Here is a 17,322-nt window from a genome sequence, read left to right on the forward strand (position 1 = left end):
TATATAACCGATAAGGCATAAAGCTCTTTGTTAGCTAAAGTGGATTCAGATTTATCCCCTTAGACAAGCATTTATCGTAGGTCTACAAGGTACCCTTAGATGAAGCAATCTATGGGTACTGACAATGATCCTTCTGTTAGGTTTGGTCTACTACCTCCTCTGACTAAGTAAACTAGGGACCATGATGACCCGGGATGACTGAACCATGAGATCTTGATCAGGTCCATCATCCATTCCCCCACCATCTGTTTTATGTGCAAGATGGTGAAATGTCTAATTTTAAATATCAAGTCTCAAAAACTAAACCTATGATGCTAGTATACGTCAGATACCACATATCTATTTGAAGCTAACCTGAATCGAAAGTTCTCTCTTTATCGAGAGGGGTAATTAACTATTAGAGGCTTGTGCCCATATGAAACCTAAACTCAGATCTAAAGTCCTTGCAAAATGAGGGCGAAATCTTTGGGCGGTGTCTTATTTAGAACTAAATTTGCGTTCTAAAAATTTACCTTGAAACATACCAGTTAAAACTCTCCTCGACGACCCGAAAAGAAAGAAAAGGGGGTTCGCAGAGAGACTGGGGCTCGAATTTTTGGAGCCCACACATGAGCTTATTCATTTTTGTTGCATTCCTTGACTCTTAGACTTAAGATTTAGGATTTTTTTAGTTGTCTACTCTTTAATCGATTATAGATTATGACATTCTAGCCCTTAGATTTAGTATAGAAGACTTAATAATGCTTTAGAATATTAAACTCCTTAGAGAAAATATTTTAGAACCTTGTGATGACATGACCTGCCTTATGACAGATTATGTTCATCACTCTTGGATTTTTTATTATTGTCAATGGTGAAACCCCCAAGTCATAAAGTATATTAACAAATTGTTTTAAATCATTAATGATTTAAATGAAACCATCCTTAGATAATGAAATTCAGAATGATATGTTCGAAATGATAATTTGAAAAAATACACATTGATGAAATTGTCTCCAACTTGGCGTTCGCTAAATGATGTGATAGGTGCATTCATTAAAACTTAGGATTAGGACGTAGTTAGGAATACTTGTCCTCTCTACTTGCTAATTGATGTATTGATCGATTGAAAATATTGAGCTACGACTTTCTTACTATTTCGGAAGGCAATTTTTTTTAACTTAAAAATTAAAATTTTAGTCTTAAAGTAAAAGAAAAAATCATCTCAAATGATGTATCCACATCTCTTTTGTAAATTTAGACTTCGTTTGAGACATTTTTTTTCCAGCTTCTAAAAATAATTTTTATACTAAAAAATGCTTTAAAAAATAAAAAAACCATCCCAAACGAAATCTTAATATATTAAAACCACACGGCTGCTCAAATTTGAACCGGCTATTTACCATATAAACTAACGAAAATTATTCAATCGAGCTAGACTTGCTATAACTTTTTCCTTTAAAGAAATCCAAATCTAAGCTATTCTATTTTACCATGAAACTAGGGAGATTTACATACATATCACCTTATATTATTCTATTTACATACTTAACACTTGAAACTTTAATTTACATACATACCACCCATAATTCATTTTCATATCAAATATGAGTGATAGAAATAAAATATATTAGTGGTATGAAAGAAATAAAGTGGTATATTTGATATTAAAATAATATAGGATGATATGCATGTAATATTAAAGTTTTAGGTGTTAGATATGTAAATAAAATGTTATAAAATGGTATGTATGAAAATTTTCTAGAAGCTACATCTTTCACTTCTGAGGAAGTCCATAGAATACTTACCAAGTGCTCAAAAAGAGCAAATAGAACGAAATATTTCTGCCAGAAGGCCAAAAAAAACCTCCGCAGCCCAAATGAAAGATTAAAAGCTCAGCAGATCTAAATACAAATCGGCATGAAATTAACAATAAGATCAAAATAGACAAAAATATAAATAAATACACTCATGAGCAAATTACATATATCTCACAACGAGCTTTTCAGCTTAGGCGCAACACAAGTCAAATAAAGTAACTTTCTAATATAAATTTTTTTATTTTTATACTAATAAACTGCTTTAAGAAGCAGTAAAAAAACTATCCCAAATGAAACCTCAAACATGAAAGTTATATAATATATGTATGAGAAGGATTTATAATAGATGTATGAGCAATGCGCAAACTCATTTATTTAGCAGAACAAAATCCCATTGAATACAAAATGACCTTGGCAAACCTGTGTGATCTTCACCTAACTTTAAAAGAAAAATAATACGGTTTTTTGTGTACATAATGATAAAATTTGTACAGCATTATAGAAGAAACTAGAAACTCTCAAGAGGAACAAGAAAGCATACAGACACCAGGGCGATATGCCCATGCAGGCGGCAACCTTGCATATTTCTCCATTCCTGGTTGTTCATCATAAGGATTTTCCATTACTTTTAGAAGACGGCGAACCTCTTCATAATCTCCTTGCTCAGCTGAATCAATGGCCGTCTGGCATAGATAATTCCTAAGGATATACTTTGGGTTCACAGAGTTCATAGCAGCTTTCCTCTGCTCATCTGGGATGCCACTAGAGACCAACTTCATAATGCACATAAGAAAATAAGGTAATGTTAAATTAAGGAGCTGCTGAACAAATTTATGTTATCATGCTATATAAAAGATTAGTGATAGGAAAATAATATCTTCCTAATAATGATAAAGAAGCATTTAGTTTCATCAATATGATAATTCTATAGAACTGGTGACCTTTGAAAGATGATGGATGTTTTGAAGTTCTGAACACAAGAAAGAAAAAAAAAAACAGAAGTAATGGTTTACCAAATAAAAAATGGGGATTTATGTTATTTCTTTGTGGAATTTGATTGTGTCGATCAATTGTATTGTCCTGTTAACTCATACCATAATTTGGTTGGTCGAGCTTGCTAGGGGGTTGCGAGCGGACCTCCCGTTGCTTAAGGTTTGGGGCTGCCCTCGATTTTTTTTCACATACAGAGCCACGGAATTGTACATTAGAGCATTGTAACGCTGCGCACTTATGCACTTTTGGATTGTAGGATGCAACGAGGCGACATTGTAGTATTGATTTAGAGATAAACAGTGGAGCGCTATAGTGCTGCAAGTTAGGCTGGAAACATAGAGAAGCGCTGTGATGCCCTAAACCACGGCGTCGCGGCTCTACGAGTCTGGCTGGGCATTTTTCTTTCACGTTTTCATGTCTAACTTGAACAGTTGTGTACCTTCATATTGAAGTATACTTCTTTGTTATTCCTGAAATAGAGCATTCTGAAGAAATGAAGTGAGACAACGGGGGGTGGAGAGAAAGAGAGAGAGAGAGATTTGTACAATTTCTTACAATTTTCTTAATGAATTTCTTGATGAGGTGGGGCTCTGTAGTTTTTTTACCGATATTGAGTTTTCTATGTTAAATCCTAGTGTTCCTTTCTTGTTTTTTTTTTCTATTATTGTTTGTTTCGTTGCATGGTTTTACTTCCCAACAACTTATAGATATATCACTAGATTCTTATATATTTACATACATCTAAAATTTTCTATTTATTTATATAACACACTAGTGTCTAAATAATATTAAAATACATACATAAAAAGGCGTAATATTAATAATATTTTGATGTCAATTATATAAATACAACAACAACAACAACATCAAGTCTTTATCCTACTATGGATCCGGCTACATGAATCTTTTTTTCTCCATTGTGTTTTGTTAAGATTCAAATTCTCATTTAAATATAATAAAGAAAGATCATTTCTAATATTTTCTTACCATGTCTTTTTAGGTCAACCTCTATCTTTCTTAACAATTATATAAATAAATATTAAAATTTATATATTCGATAGGTAATTACAAAAAACTACAATGACATGCATGCAAATCACTCATAAGAAAACTACTTCTCTATAGCTCAAGTCAACAGGAGAATGCTTTAATTTCACATTTATTCTAGCATACGAAAATTACAAGGGATTCCCCATTCGGTGAATTGCTTTGTCACTTCAGTCGCATAAATTGGCCATAAAAGCAATCCTAATACACACAAGTAGCTGTTACGTATGTCTGCATTTAAGTGCAAGTGATTTAAGAGAGATGGGCTTCAATACTAGCGAGTGAAATATTAAAATAATAAAAAAAAAAAATATAGCGAGTGAAATATAACTTTTCTGATCCAAATGAACATAAAATCGTTGAATATTGATTTGCAATATATATTGCAAATGGTTAAAAACTAGAAATTTTATGTTTGCTAGGCTACGCATCAAATAAAACATAGAAATTTAAAAAAAAAAAAAAAGATGTACATTGTACAAGTCCTAATATCACTGAAGTTATTGATTATCAATACTTCTTCATTCAATTCAATAGGGGATTTAAAATATTTTAAAAATAAAGTTAAATCACTTAATTGGCATGTCGCGCACAACAAGGACCGTCGAAGACTAATTCCGAGACTCGACAATGTCCCGAAGCTCTTGGCCGTCCACTATTTTTCTAGCCGGGCGGGTTTGAAAGGGAAAGTGCACTCCCTATACCTCCCTTCGCGGAGAGGGGACACCAGGAGACTGCCGAAATTTGAAACAAATCAAAGGACCCTCGCATAATTAATTAAAAATAAAATTTTAAGAATTTTTAATTAATTTAAAATTAAAAAAAAAATTATGATCTGACTCGATAGGTGATACAGACAAAGTGGGCTTTTAATAAGGATCTCGCACTCCAAAAAATAGCTAATATATTTAAGCCACTAGCAAATCATAAATGATACTGATTTCTATTGAGATTCAAATAGACTCTACTGATGTTGGATTATCTTATCAAATATTCAAAATTTTAAAACAACATTAGTTCAAAAGCTCTTAAATCATTAATTTTTAAGATGACATCACATTGCAATATGTTTGAAATTAGATTGTTGAAAGAAGCTAAACTCTCGAGTGATGAGTGGTGAAATTTCCAAGGACCTATGCTAGTCTCCTAAAGATCTTGATCAAGAACATAACAAGATGATGCTCACAAGTTATACCCTTGAATGCCACATTCATATTTTAGGAGCCATGTTTTGATATTTCATTTGCACTTTTCCATGATGGTTACCCATTGTCCTATTAGAAAGAGGCATATTATGAATACATGAGGAAAGGCAAGGATCTTATTGATCTAGAAAACTAAGAGCTATGTCGCGATAATTGGAAGTTTGATGATTATTTGTAGACTCAGAACATCTGTAAATATAATACGATAATGATCTATTTGATTGTACACAAGTGAGTTAGGGTTAGGATTCAACCAATTCACAAAGATGTAAATCTTTTCAATATTTGATTCCAACTATAACTGATAAAAAGAAAAATGAAAGAAACAACATCTTTTGTTCAACAAACATCCTTACAAATGGATGGTCCTCTTATATCAGTTATATATGTGACTTCCAACTTCAAATATGAAGCATGTCATTTGAGGATAAAGGGTTCAATTTGTCAAAATCTATGATGGTTAGAGCTTTAAACTATTTCCTTCAACCCAAAGGCAAAATACAACACACTACAACTCACCTGTAAATGGGAGAAGTGAATTCGTAGTGCCAATAATGGTTATCCTACAGGCATGAACAAGAAGCTCGTACAAAATAAACCAGCATGTTTAGGGATAGTAGTAGGAACTTCTAATACCATATACACTTCATTTGTGGGTAGGAGTAGGGGATTGTTAGTGCACACAATTAGCTTATAAGCAACAATAGGAGATTCGTATGAAATGGTATAACTTATAAGCCATAACACGATTTATTAGTGCCTATTGAATAAGCATTCCCCAAAAGCCATCGGATCCACAACATTTACACAAGCGGACAAAAAACTATATCTTTAACAAAACTCCAATCTATATGCTGAAAACAAATCCTGCATGTGCTTCGACAAATGCAATAAAGTTACAAAAGCCAATATCTGAGAATGTTGCGCAGGTCAAATACTAAAGTTTGATCCTCCTCCATGAAAGAACTGGAGTCGACATGACTTGAAGTACAAAATGTCTCCCAAATTCCTACGAAAATACAAATGACTTCAAACTACACCCCGATGATGGTCGTGTTGACATGAAAACTCAATCAGAGGGGTCCAATCTCAAATCCAATAAAAGTCAAGAATTCATAAAATGAAATATATCAACAGAAAACTTAAAACTAAAACTCAGCCATCTCCCGCAACCGTTTGTCTGGGGTGATAAATTTAAAATTAACCTCAGTTCATAAAGAGCGAACATTATGTTGGGTGTGTATCACTAATATTCATCCTCAAATAGTCTCCTGCCAGTAGAGACGTGGCGCGTGCCCTCTGATCGGATAGTTTTGCTGCAAAATGGTACCATTATATTATGATCATAGTTTAAAATTGCGCAATTTGCTTCAAATTAGCCTCAAAGCCTACGCAATTCTCAGGCATCATGAGGCGTACGCCTTAGGTGGAGTGAGGCGCACCTCACTAGCGTTATTGTGCAATTTCCTTTGAGGCGTACGCCTCAAATATATGCTCAGTACCGCTTAGTACATGCTCGGTATATGCTCAGTACCGCTCAGTATATGCTCAGTACAGCTAGGTATTTGCTCGGTACTGCTAGGTACATGCTCGGTACTGCTAAGGAACATGCTCGGTACTACTCGGTATCTTTCCATACAGGTCGAACCCCGCCAGTGGGCAGAGCCACCTTGGACCCCCGGCAGTCCGACATATTGTTCTATTCATCATCTTTAGTAATAGTTGTTAGTGTTAGTCTACTTCTTCATGAGTGCATGCTTTGATTGGAAGACATTGGACTCTATAGGAGAGGAGGAAGGGGTGAGAAGATTCCCTTGAAGAACCATTTAGTGATGGGACATGGTTGGATTATATATGTTCTTTCTTAATTGTACTTTGGGGGTTTTGATAGACTAATATTTTGTGATTTTGTACTTTGAGACATGATTTTATTGCATTTATTTTCTTACATTCCCCTAATTTTAATTGTCATTTAGATGTTTTTATTGTATGATAGAATCTTACTATTTTTTACTTGTTAAAACCCTTAAATTCTCATTTACGCAATTCTTCGTCGGTGAGGCTTACGCCTCACACTGCCTCAAGGCTTACGCCTCGCCTCACGGACGAAAAACGCCTCGAGGCTTATTTACGCAATTTTAAACCTTGATTATGATCATAGCCAAAGCCAAACTCTATAAATGCAACATTTACACAAGCGGACAAAAAACTATATCTTTAACAAAACTCCAATCTACATGCTGAAAACAAATCCTGCATGTGCTTCGACAAATGCAATAAAGTTACAAAAGCCAGTATCTGAGAATGTTGCGCAGGTCAAATACTAAAGTCTGATCCTCCTCCATGAAAGAACTGGAGTCGACATGACTTGAAGTACAAAATGTCTCTCAAATTCCTACGAAAATACAAATGACTTCAAACTCCACCCCGATGATAGTCGTGTTGACGTGAAAACTCAATCAGAGGGGTCCAATCTCAAATCCAATAAAAATCAAGAATTCATAAAATGAAATATATCAACAGAAAACTTAAAACTAAAACTCAGCCATCTCCCGCAACTGTTTGTCGGGGGTGATCAATTTGTAATTAATCTCAGTTCACAAAGAGCGAACATTATGTCGGGTGTGTATCACTAAGATTCATCCTCAAATAGTCTCTTGCCAGTAGAGACGTGGCGTGTGCCCTCTGATTAGGTAGTTTTGCTGCAAAATGGGACCATTATATTAATGATCATAGCCAAAACTCGTATGTTCCCTAACGGCGTCAAACCCTTAAATAATGAATCATGGGGAAATTTTAATAGGTAAAATCCCTCTATCAGCTAAGGTGGATTTAGATCTATCCCCTTAAGAAAACACAAACCTAAGTCTACAAGGTATTCTTGGACGAAGCAACACATGGCTGCCGGCAAGGTGTCTTCTATCAGATTGGGTCAACTACCTCCTCTGACTTTGTAGATCAGGGATCATGACAGCCCGAGATGACGGAACCATGCGATCTTGATCGGGCTCGTCTTCATTCCCCCCACCACCAGTTTTAAGTTCATGGTGATTAATTACAAATCATAAGATCAAATTCAAACCCTAAAATTGTTATTATTATAAGCTGGTTTTATAACCTATGCGATCTCTTTAACGACTAGCCTTAATCAAAAATTCTCTCTTGTTATCAGGAGGGGTAATTAACTATAGGGGCTTGCGTCTATAGGAAATCAGAACTCAAATCATAAAGTCTTCATAAATTGAGGGTGAAACTCTGGGTAGTGTCTTATCTAATACCCAATCTGCCTTCTGAAAATTCACTCGGAATCTAAATCTTGTTAAAACTCTCCACCATCATCAAAAACACAAAAAAGAAAAAAAAGACATCTAGCACGGATAAAAGACTGATAAATTGAAATAGCATAAAAAGTTAGCATTATTTCAACCCGACAAAAATTGGATAACAAAAGCGCAGATGGCAACCATGATCCTGATGAAATCATACCTCCTCAATATAGGTTTGCATCCAGCTTATCCAAGCCTGCTTTCTCTCATTGCCTATATCTAACAGTACAGCCTTGAGAGGAATGAGAAGCTCATCTTCTGGCGTCTTGGGGTCTGCTTTGATATTTGAAAGCAGACGGAAGAAATTTGTGTAGTCAACTTTATCAACAGCCATGTTATTGAGAAGCTTACCAATCAAATGTTTGTTGTACTTGGATAGACCAAGTTTTCTAGTCATTATAGATTGATACTCGTCCATAAATTTGATTCCATATCTGTATAATATAGGGAGTCAAACTCCAAATCAAAACTCATTAGAGACCAACCATTCAACAAAGATAACATATATCACCTTTCCATAGCATAGTTTACTTCCTCTTGGCTTATCAAATTTGCAGCTGACAAAGTTGCAGTGAATTGTGCAATATTCCACAAGCCAACGTCCGGCTGATTTGCAAAACAGTACCTTCTTCCTGGGAGGTCTGTGGTATTAGGTGTATAGCTTGGATCAAAAGCATCCAAGAAACCAAAAGGGCCATAATCTATGGATAATCCTAGTATGCTCATGTTGTCAGTGTTCAGCACACCATGAGTGAAGCCAACTCCCTGCCATCCCGCAACCAGCGAAGCCGTGCGCTCAGCAACTTCAACTGACCAAGCTATTATGGGTCATGAAAATAAAGCATGGATTTAATTAGTAAAAGGTCCTAGTTATGTACATGGCATAGTTAAAAGAGAAAAGAGAATGCTACCTGCATACTTGTTAGATGTCAAGTCCACAGCTGAAGATCCTTCCAAACCGGCTCCAAAAGAAATATCCTCACTTTTACTCATCTTTTCTAGATGAGGAAAATGATGTCGAATAGTATAGTCTGCTAAAGTGTGTATAATATCAAGGTCTTCTTTGCCCCTAAATGCATGTATTTGGAATGAACCGATTCGCAGAAACGATTGAGCAACGCGGCAGACAATTGCACCAGGTTCGTCCTTCGAATTACCACTGAACGATTGATATCCATAAATTATCTCGTGAAAATGCTCAGAATATTTATAGCATTAATCATCATACATTTGAAGAAAATTTGGTATAATTTATAATGCAAATAATTTGAGAAGGCTCAAAAAATGTCCCAGCAAAAAAACACACAAAGAGGCTTACATAAGTTGGGCAAAGTATTATAATTTTTATATCATTAAAATCGTATGTAGATATTGAATAATCAAAAAATTAAGTATAATTTAGAAATAATAAATCATTTAATTAGGATTTGTGTTTAAAATTATTAATATTAAGAAGTCTAGAGTCGGGCGTCGATATCATGTTTCAAGCAACGGGAGGGTAGACAAAAATGTTGTCCGGTATCGACGTTGTACAATAGGCATCGAGCGTCGATATCAAGATAGAGTCGATCGTTTATGTTGAGATGATGTTGGAAAAAAAACGAAATGTCAAGACGACACAAGGGCATTGATTTTGGGTATAGAAATTGTTGGCGTCAAACTTTGATTTTTAGATGGTTTTGAAACATGGATGTTGTGATACGGTGGATGTTGATGTTGCGATGACATCAAATATTGTTGTAAAACCCTAGCTGCGATCCACCAAATATAAATGAAAATGAGAATATTCGAGAAATGAGGTATTGAGTGCAAGAAATTAATTTGAGATTGTTGAGGAAATAGGATATTTAATTTTTTCTTTTTTTATAAATAAATATATGAAATATAAGAAATTATATTAAATAAAGTTTTTTAATAAAATATTTAACAGACGCATGTCGGACGCGCATGTCCAATTTATTTTTAATATATTTTTAAATCAAGCATGTCTTCGGCATGTCGGATACATGTCGAAGGCGTATCGGATGCATGTCATGTTCGATACATGTCGGATCCTACATACCTCTTTGAGGATCAGTAACGGCGCATCATAGAATAGAACTCTTCATTTTCGGTACAGATTTTGCAAGCCTCTCTAGGATTAGATTATTGTTGTTGAAATGACAAAGCAAGGAAAATCACTCATGTGAAATAATTTTATCATTTGTATGGATGTACTGCATCGACGCAAGCAGCTGCCCGCCCCACACCACACAGACTGCCAACCCAAACATACATCAAACACATGCCTCCTAATAGTCCTAATCCAAGGAAGAAATATAGAATGGCATAACAAAAGCTGTAAAAAGATTTAAAAAATTTGCTTATGGATTATCACCACAAAAAAGATTTCCACAATATGCTTGGAGAGCACAAATCCTACAACTTCAACAACAGATATCTCAAAACCCAAACCAAAATCCGGCACAAATGTGACTGATTAAATGAATGAAGGAAGACCAGTGTATCATCATAAAGCATCTAAACAAGTGACTTACTCATAGAACATGTCCCTTGAAACAGATTTTCCAGTTGTGACCAGACAAAGAGCACGGGTTGTAGGAATTCCAAGGCCATTCATTGCTTCACTGCATAGGAATTCACGAATGCTGCTGCGCAGAACTGCAAGACCATCCGCAAACCGACTATAGGGGGTTTTTCCTGCTCCCTTTAGTTGCAACTCCCACCTCTCACCACGAGAATTTAGAACTTCACCTAGAGTGATTGCACGACCATCCCCAAGCTGACCAGCCCACACACCAAATTGGTGTCCGCCATAACATTGGGCATAAGACAATCTGCAAAGTTTACCCATAATTAGTATTGTCAAGGTAGGGGATAAGAAGTAAAAAGAAGTATAATTGACCCTTTGAAAATCTTACCCTCCCAACAAAGGCAAAGCCCCAGAAAATATGAGGGGAAAATCTGGCCTATGAAATCTGAAAAAGATGGTCAATGCAGGTGGTAAAGACATTTATTTCTCATAGCAAAGAAAATATGACGAAAATACTAGAAAATAACCTTGGCAAAGAAGCCCAGTAAAACGTTTATAGAGCATTGCTGAACATTTAAGAAATGATGATGACAAAGCAGAAAATATGCTCCAAAGCATGCAATACTCATTCCTAAATATGCTGTCTATTAAAAGCCCTCTATATTCAATGCAGGTGTTAAATACATTTATTTTTCATACCACACATTCATATTGAGTGCTGTAAGAGATTTTAACTTTATTTTTCCATGCGACATGTGGTCCACACAACTTTCTTTCTAATCTTCATGAATTTTATTCACTTGCTTATTGGAGCAACTTCTTCCCTCATTTGTACATTTTTCAAACCACTTAAGTATATATTTCACAACATTATTTTCAATAGGTGCTACTCCTATTATATACAACAATGGGGTTGGCTACATAAAACCTTTTTCTCCATTGTGTCATGTTAAGAGTCAAATTCTCATTTAAATCTAATAAAAAAAATCATTTCTTACATTTTATAACCAAGCCTTTGTAGGTCTACCACTACCTTTCTTAACATAAGCCAAATCTAATACATCTACTCTCCTAACCGATCCGAAGGCTTTCATTTTATGTGACCAAACTATCTAAGGCAACTCTCTCTAATCTTATCTTCCAATGGAGCAACTCCAACCTTTTCACGTATATGCTCATTTCGTATCCTATCTCTAAGAGTAAAGCCACTCATCCACCTGAGCATCCTCATCTCTACAACACTTAACTTAATACAATGCTTCTCTTTTAATGGCCGACATTCTGCACCAAAAAGCATTGCAGGTCTCACCACCATCTTATATTATTTTTCCTAAAGTTTGAGGGAGACTATCACAAAACAAGCCCGATGCATTCCTCCACTTCAATCATCCAACTTGAATTCAATTAATAATATCCACATCTATTTCACCATCACTCTAACAAATAGACCCAAGATATTTAAAATGTGAACTCTTATCAATGACTTGATCGTCCAAAGTCACAATCCCCCCATTAGATCTATTACTATCAAAACTACACTCCATATAATTGGTTGTAGATCTACTCAAACAAAAACCTTTAGACTCTAAGGTTGACCTCCATAATTCAAGTTTACCTTCAACTCCCTCTCTAGTTTTATCAACAAGAAGAATATCATAATCAAAAAGCATACGCCAGGGTACAACCTCTTTCAAATGTTTAGTGAGAACATCCATGACTAAATCAAAAAAGATACGGGCTTAAGGATGATCCTTGATGTAATCCAACTAAAATAGGAAAATACTTGGTCAAGCCACCTTGGGTTTGAACACTAGTAACAACTCTTGCATACAAATCCTTAATGACTTGAATATAAGCATTATTAACTGTTTTCTTATCGAGAACTCTCCATAGCACTTCTCCTAGAACTTTATCATGTGCTTTCTCTAAATCAATAAATATCATATGTAGATCCCCCTTATTCTCTCTATACTTCTCCACCAAACCTCTCAATAAATGTATACCTTCCATAGTAGACCTACCTAGCATGAATCTAAATTGATTTTGAGAAACATTATTCCTTGTTTTAACACACTTTATCTTAAATAATATTTTTTGTGTCACTCAACTTGCAATTGCTATTTCAACCCAGCACCAAATCCAAATTACATCAAAAGCCTTATTATAATTTTTTTTATAAAATATACTTTTAAGACTTCATATCAAAATCTTAGAATTTTTAAAAATATTTTAACCTCAAAATTACTCTTTAGTTGATAGCCGAAAGTTGGTCAAGTAGTTTTTAGAATATATAGGTGGGCGCATCCATATGTCTGTGGGTAATATATATATATATATATATATATATATATATATATATATATTACCCACAGACATATGGATGCGCCCACCTATATATTCTAAAAACTACTTGACCAACTTTCGGCTATCAACTAAATATTCTATTACACATAAAAATTTGAATTAGAATTTTTTCATCAATAATGCAATCAAAACCAATTCTTAGTTTAACAAATATCAACATAAAGTTCACTCAAAATTGAAGGATTTTGAGTCAAGTTGAGCAAGCTACACTTAACTATTTTTTTTTTTAATTGAGTCTAAATCAAGCAAGAATCATTTTTTCAATTTTGAGTTGGACTAAACTAACTCAAATTCAACTTGATATAAATCTTTCTTATGCTCATCATACAGTATTCCTATGATACTTCTCAAATTATACCATAGAACTATAACTTTCAAAGCAATATCTTTATCTATACCACAATTCTTTTTTAAATTAGATTCAAAATACACAAACCTATCACACATAGATGTGACATGATCTTCCAAAATTATTAATCGATACTTATTAATTTCACATCCACTTAAAATAAATTATCATATATTCAAACTTTATTCCACTAACTCCCCTTTAAATATATAATAAGATGTGGTGAACGGATACTTTAAACTCCAATCAAAATTGCCAATTTTTCCAAAACTATCCGTTATGTTCTATATGCACGCAAGTGAATGTAACTAACAACTACGACAATAACAAACAAAAATTTAGCACGTATACATATATGAGATAGATTTTCCTATTATTAATAGCCATGATGAAGGTACACTTCTTTTTTAGGTTTTTTTTTCCATGTCTACCATCTTGTGTGGCATTCAAACTCAACAGCATACAATTGATTTTCAAAGGCATAAAAATTACTTGCAAAGCATGTTTAGTCAATTTCCATACTAATGTAATCATTTATCAAACTTGCAAAATATAAGTGTTGATTAACCAAAATATAGAAGCCCACTTAAAAGTATAGTTTACCCATGTGTTCCATCGATTAAAACCATCAAATTTCTATTAAATATACTCAACAATCCAAGTATTTAATTCTATGCTATTTAAAGGCCACTCAAAAACACAATTTTCTTAAAATTTAAACCAACAATTGAGAAAATTTTGTAACATATAAATAATCATACAATTTTAGAAGTTCTAGAAATTGCATATGCCAAAGTTTTGATGTTGTTAGCAATAATGAATAATTTTGATCTTACATTAAAAGGTCATAATAGCAAACTTTTAATGAGAGGAGAATGATCATCCTCCTCCAAGTAGGACAAAATTCCATCTTCATATAACAAAAATTGAAAAACTAAAAAAAATTCTAAAAAGTAAATAATGTTAGAATTCTAATGAAAACAAGACATTCTAGATAATGGCTAGAGATTAGATGTTAATAAATATTCATTGCAACAACTACATGACAAAGTCATTCAGAAGTTAACTGTGTTGAGGAGTGACAGAGTGTAGATTGAAATATGATGAAGGGGAAATAACTTGAAAAAACTGAGGAACATACTCATTAGGTTCCAAGTCGAGCATCTTGGCAACTGAATCAGACCATGCAACAAGCTCCGGATTTTCTACTTCAGCTGATGGTGATACTTTGGTGTAGCAAGCATGTAGGACCTGAATGCAATAACAAAGGCATGATTGAATCACAAGCCCGCTAAAATGGTAACTCTTATCCTGTTGGAGCTAAAAACTTACAAACCTGGTGTTTAAGTTACAAGAATGACATACCATAAAGAAAAAAAATACTAAATAAAAAGGCTATGAACAGACAAAAGAACATAGTTTTCCAAATATTATAATGACTAAATTGATGCTGAACCTAAGTTGAAATATTCATAACACCATAAAGCATTAATAATACTTCAACATCAATAATACTATTAAAGGATATTATGATATTCTAGAGGATTCGAAGCTCCCTCCTCCATCAATAGCACGCTAACATCACGAGCTCAATTCTCGAGTGATTAGCTCCTAGAGCCTCAAAGTGGAAAGCAAACAAAAATAATTATTTCATCATATCATCTACCAAAAATAGAAACCTACCAGATGCTAAAATTTAAGCTATAGATGTTATGGAAAAAGTTGTGATAAAGATTAAGTCTAATATAAATCATGCAAAAAAGATGAAAATAAGCTGGAGCATTTAACATAATATAGATGACTGGTGAATAAGATTCATAAAGAAGAGAAAAATAGTTAGAACAAGGTCAAAGAGGACGAGTTTTATAGAAAGTTGTATGCTAACACTAGCCAAGACAGCAATCCCCGGGTGGAGAAAGGTAGCTGAAAAAACAAACACAGATGCAGCTAAATAGGAGGAACAAGCACCTCACGAGGCATAATATCGGACCTCGGATCGCAGGGCAACTCCCTTACAAACGAGTGATCCCAGTTCAGCTCCTCCAGCTTCAGGAGGGCGCCGTTCTGGCGTGCCCTATCCTCTCCTCCATCTTCGGCGCACGCTACCTTCTCCACAGAAGTTTCCATTGACAACAGGCCACGAGAACCTTCGCCAACCAAGCAGCCTAACCTGCCTCGCCGTAGATGAAGCCTATCCCTGCTCGCGGGAACAAGACGGTGCCTCCAGCTAGAATATACGCGCGTCGCCGAGATCCAGAGGGGTGGCCGGAGAGGGGGAATTGAAATCGAGGATTGCGACGAAGACGAGATTAAACAAGGGGGGAGAGCAAAGCGGGATGAAGACAACGTTTTGGAATAAGCGGCGATAGGGAAGCGGTGAGAAGGTACAGAAGAAAAATGGGGCATTTTCTTTTTTGCCTTTTTTCTGTCCTAGTAGTTTCTCACTACAGGTACAGGCTATCGCGTGAACAAGGCTTACCGGCTAGCTTGTCGGGACGGGCTCTATTTGTCATTTTTTTTTAATTATCATTTATTAAGTATATGAATATATGGCTAATAATTTTGAAATTTAAGTAAATTGGTGTGGATTATGTGTTAGGTCGATCGAAGTTTTTACTGACCTAAAGATAGTATTTCTTCGTCCAAAAAAAAAGTTTTGAAATACTCAAAATAATTCATTTATTTTTTAAAAAAATAAGTCTCAAAATTATTAAATATATTTAAAAATATTTTTTTTTTATAAATTTAAGTAATTCGTCATATATTTTATTATAATTGATTAATTTAAGCTTCATTTAAGTAAAATATATTTATTTAAATATTTATCATTTTTTTACTACATTTCTAAATAAATATTATATATATTGAGTTAATTAGTCTATCTTATGAGGAGTTGTTTAGTTTGATTTAAAATGTGTAAATTTGATATATCATAAAAAATTTATCTTGATTGGGCACGAATATTGATGCAAAATTGAGTTAGCTTCTAAAATTAAAATTTGGGATCATATGAACTCCAATTTCAGCAAACTTATAGTCAAACTGAACGTCTCAAAAATATGTATCCAAGACACCAAATTCTACTCAATTCGAGCCCAAATAGCACCCAATCGGAGACCCGAGGCACATTTGGAAGGTTCAAATCATAATTTGGATTAGCAAATGGTTTCCAAACATGACATGCTTATAATCGAATCTGAGTGGCTTGACGAGACAAATCTAACGAGCCGAATATCGCTGAATTATGATATCATTAAGACATTCAATTGCACAATAAATGATCCACAATCAATGGAATCATCATCGGACGTTCATTCAAACCACTCCCAATTTACTTTTGATCTTCCTATTATTTATTGGCCATGTTACTCTCTAAAACCTATAAATAACCCTTTATTCTTTATGAGTGTGGCGAAAATCCAAATAGGGGAAAGCTAGGAAGAGAAGGAAGAATGCTCTCTTACCACCAAACTCCTCAACCAATATCGAACTTCCGCCCTCCACCGGTTGTCACCGGACATATGCCAAGACATCGACTGATGTCCGACTTCAACTTGTCCATCGACTGATGTCAGTCTTCTGCCCGACAGCCAACTAATGCCTGACATCGGCTAGACCGCCAACTAACGTCGCACATCTATCAGACAATCAACTGACATTGGACTTCCACTCGGCTTCCAATTTTTATTGGACTTACACCCGGTTG

The 17,322-nt window shown here is 34.6% G+C and overlaps 1 protein-coding gene across 1 annotated transcript; it reads right to left on the reverse strand.

The window, feature by feature from the left end:
* Window positions 1–2,144: 2,144 nt before the first annotated feature.
* Window positions 2,145–16,090, reverse strand: LOC110111157 (UPF0061 protein azo1574). Its single transcript, XM_020842907.2, has 8 exons — window positions 15,585–16,090; window positions 14,758–14,867; window positions 11,292–11,348; window positions 10,908–11,207; window positions 9,282–9,529; window positions 8,882–9,188; window positions 8,531–8,804; window positions 2,145–2,572 (listed from the first exon to the last, which is right to left on the reverse strand). Exons 1-8 carry the CDS (start codon window positions 16,020–16,022, stop codon window positions 2,318–2,320), a joined length of 1,989 nt encoding a protein of 662 aa, XP_020698566.1. The 5' UTR covers window positions 16,023–16,090; the 3' UTR covers window positions 2,145–2,317.
* Window positions 16,091–17,322: the final 1,232 nt, after the last annotated feature.

The sequence above is a fragment of the Dendrobium catenatum genome, unplaced genomic scaffold, assembly GCF_001605985.2.
Source record: "Dendrobium catenatum unplaced genomic scaffold, ASM160598v2 fragScaff_scaffold_621, whole genome shotgun sequence".
In the NCBI taxonomy this organism is placed as follows: Eukaryota; Viridiplantae; Streptophyta; class Magnoliopsida; order Asparagales; family Orchidaceae; genus Dendrobium; species Dendrobium catenatum.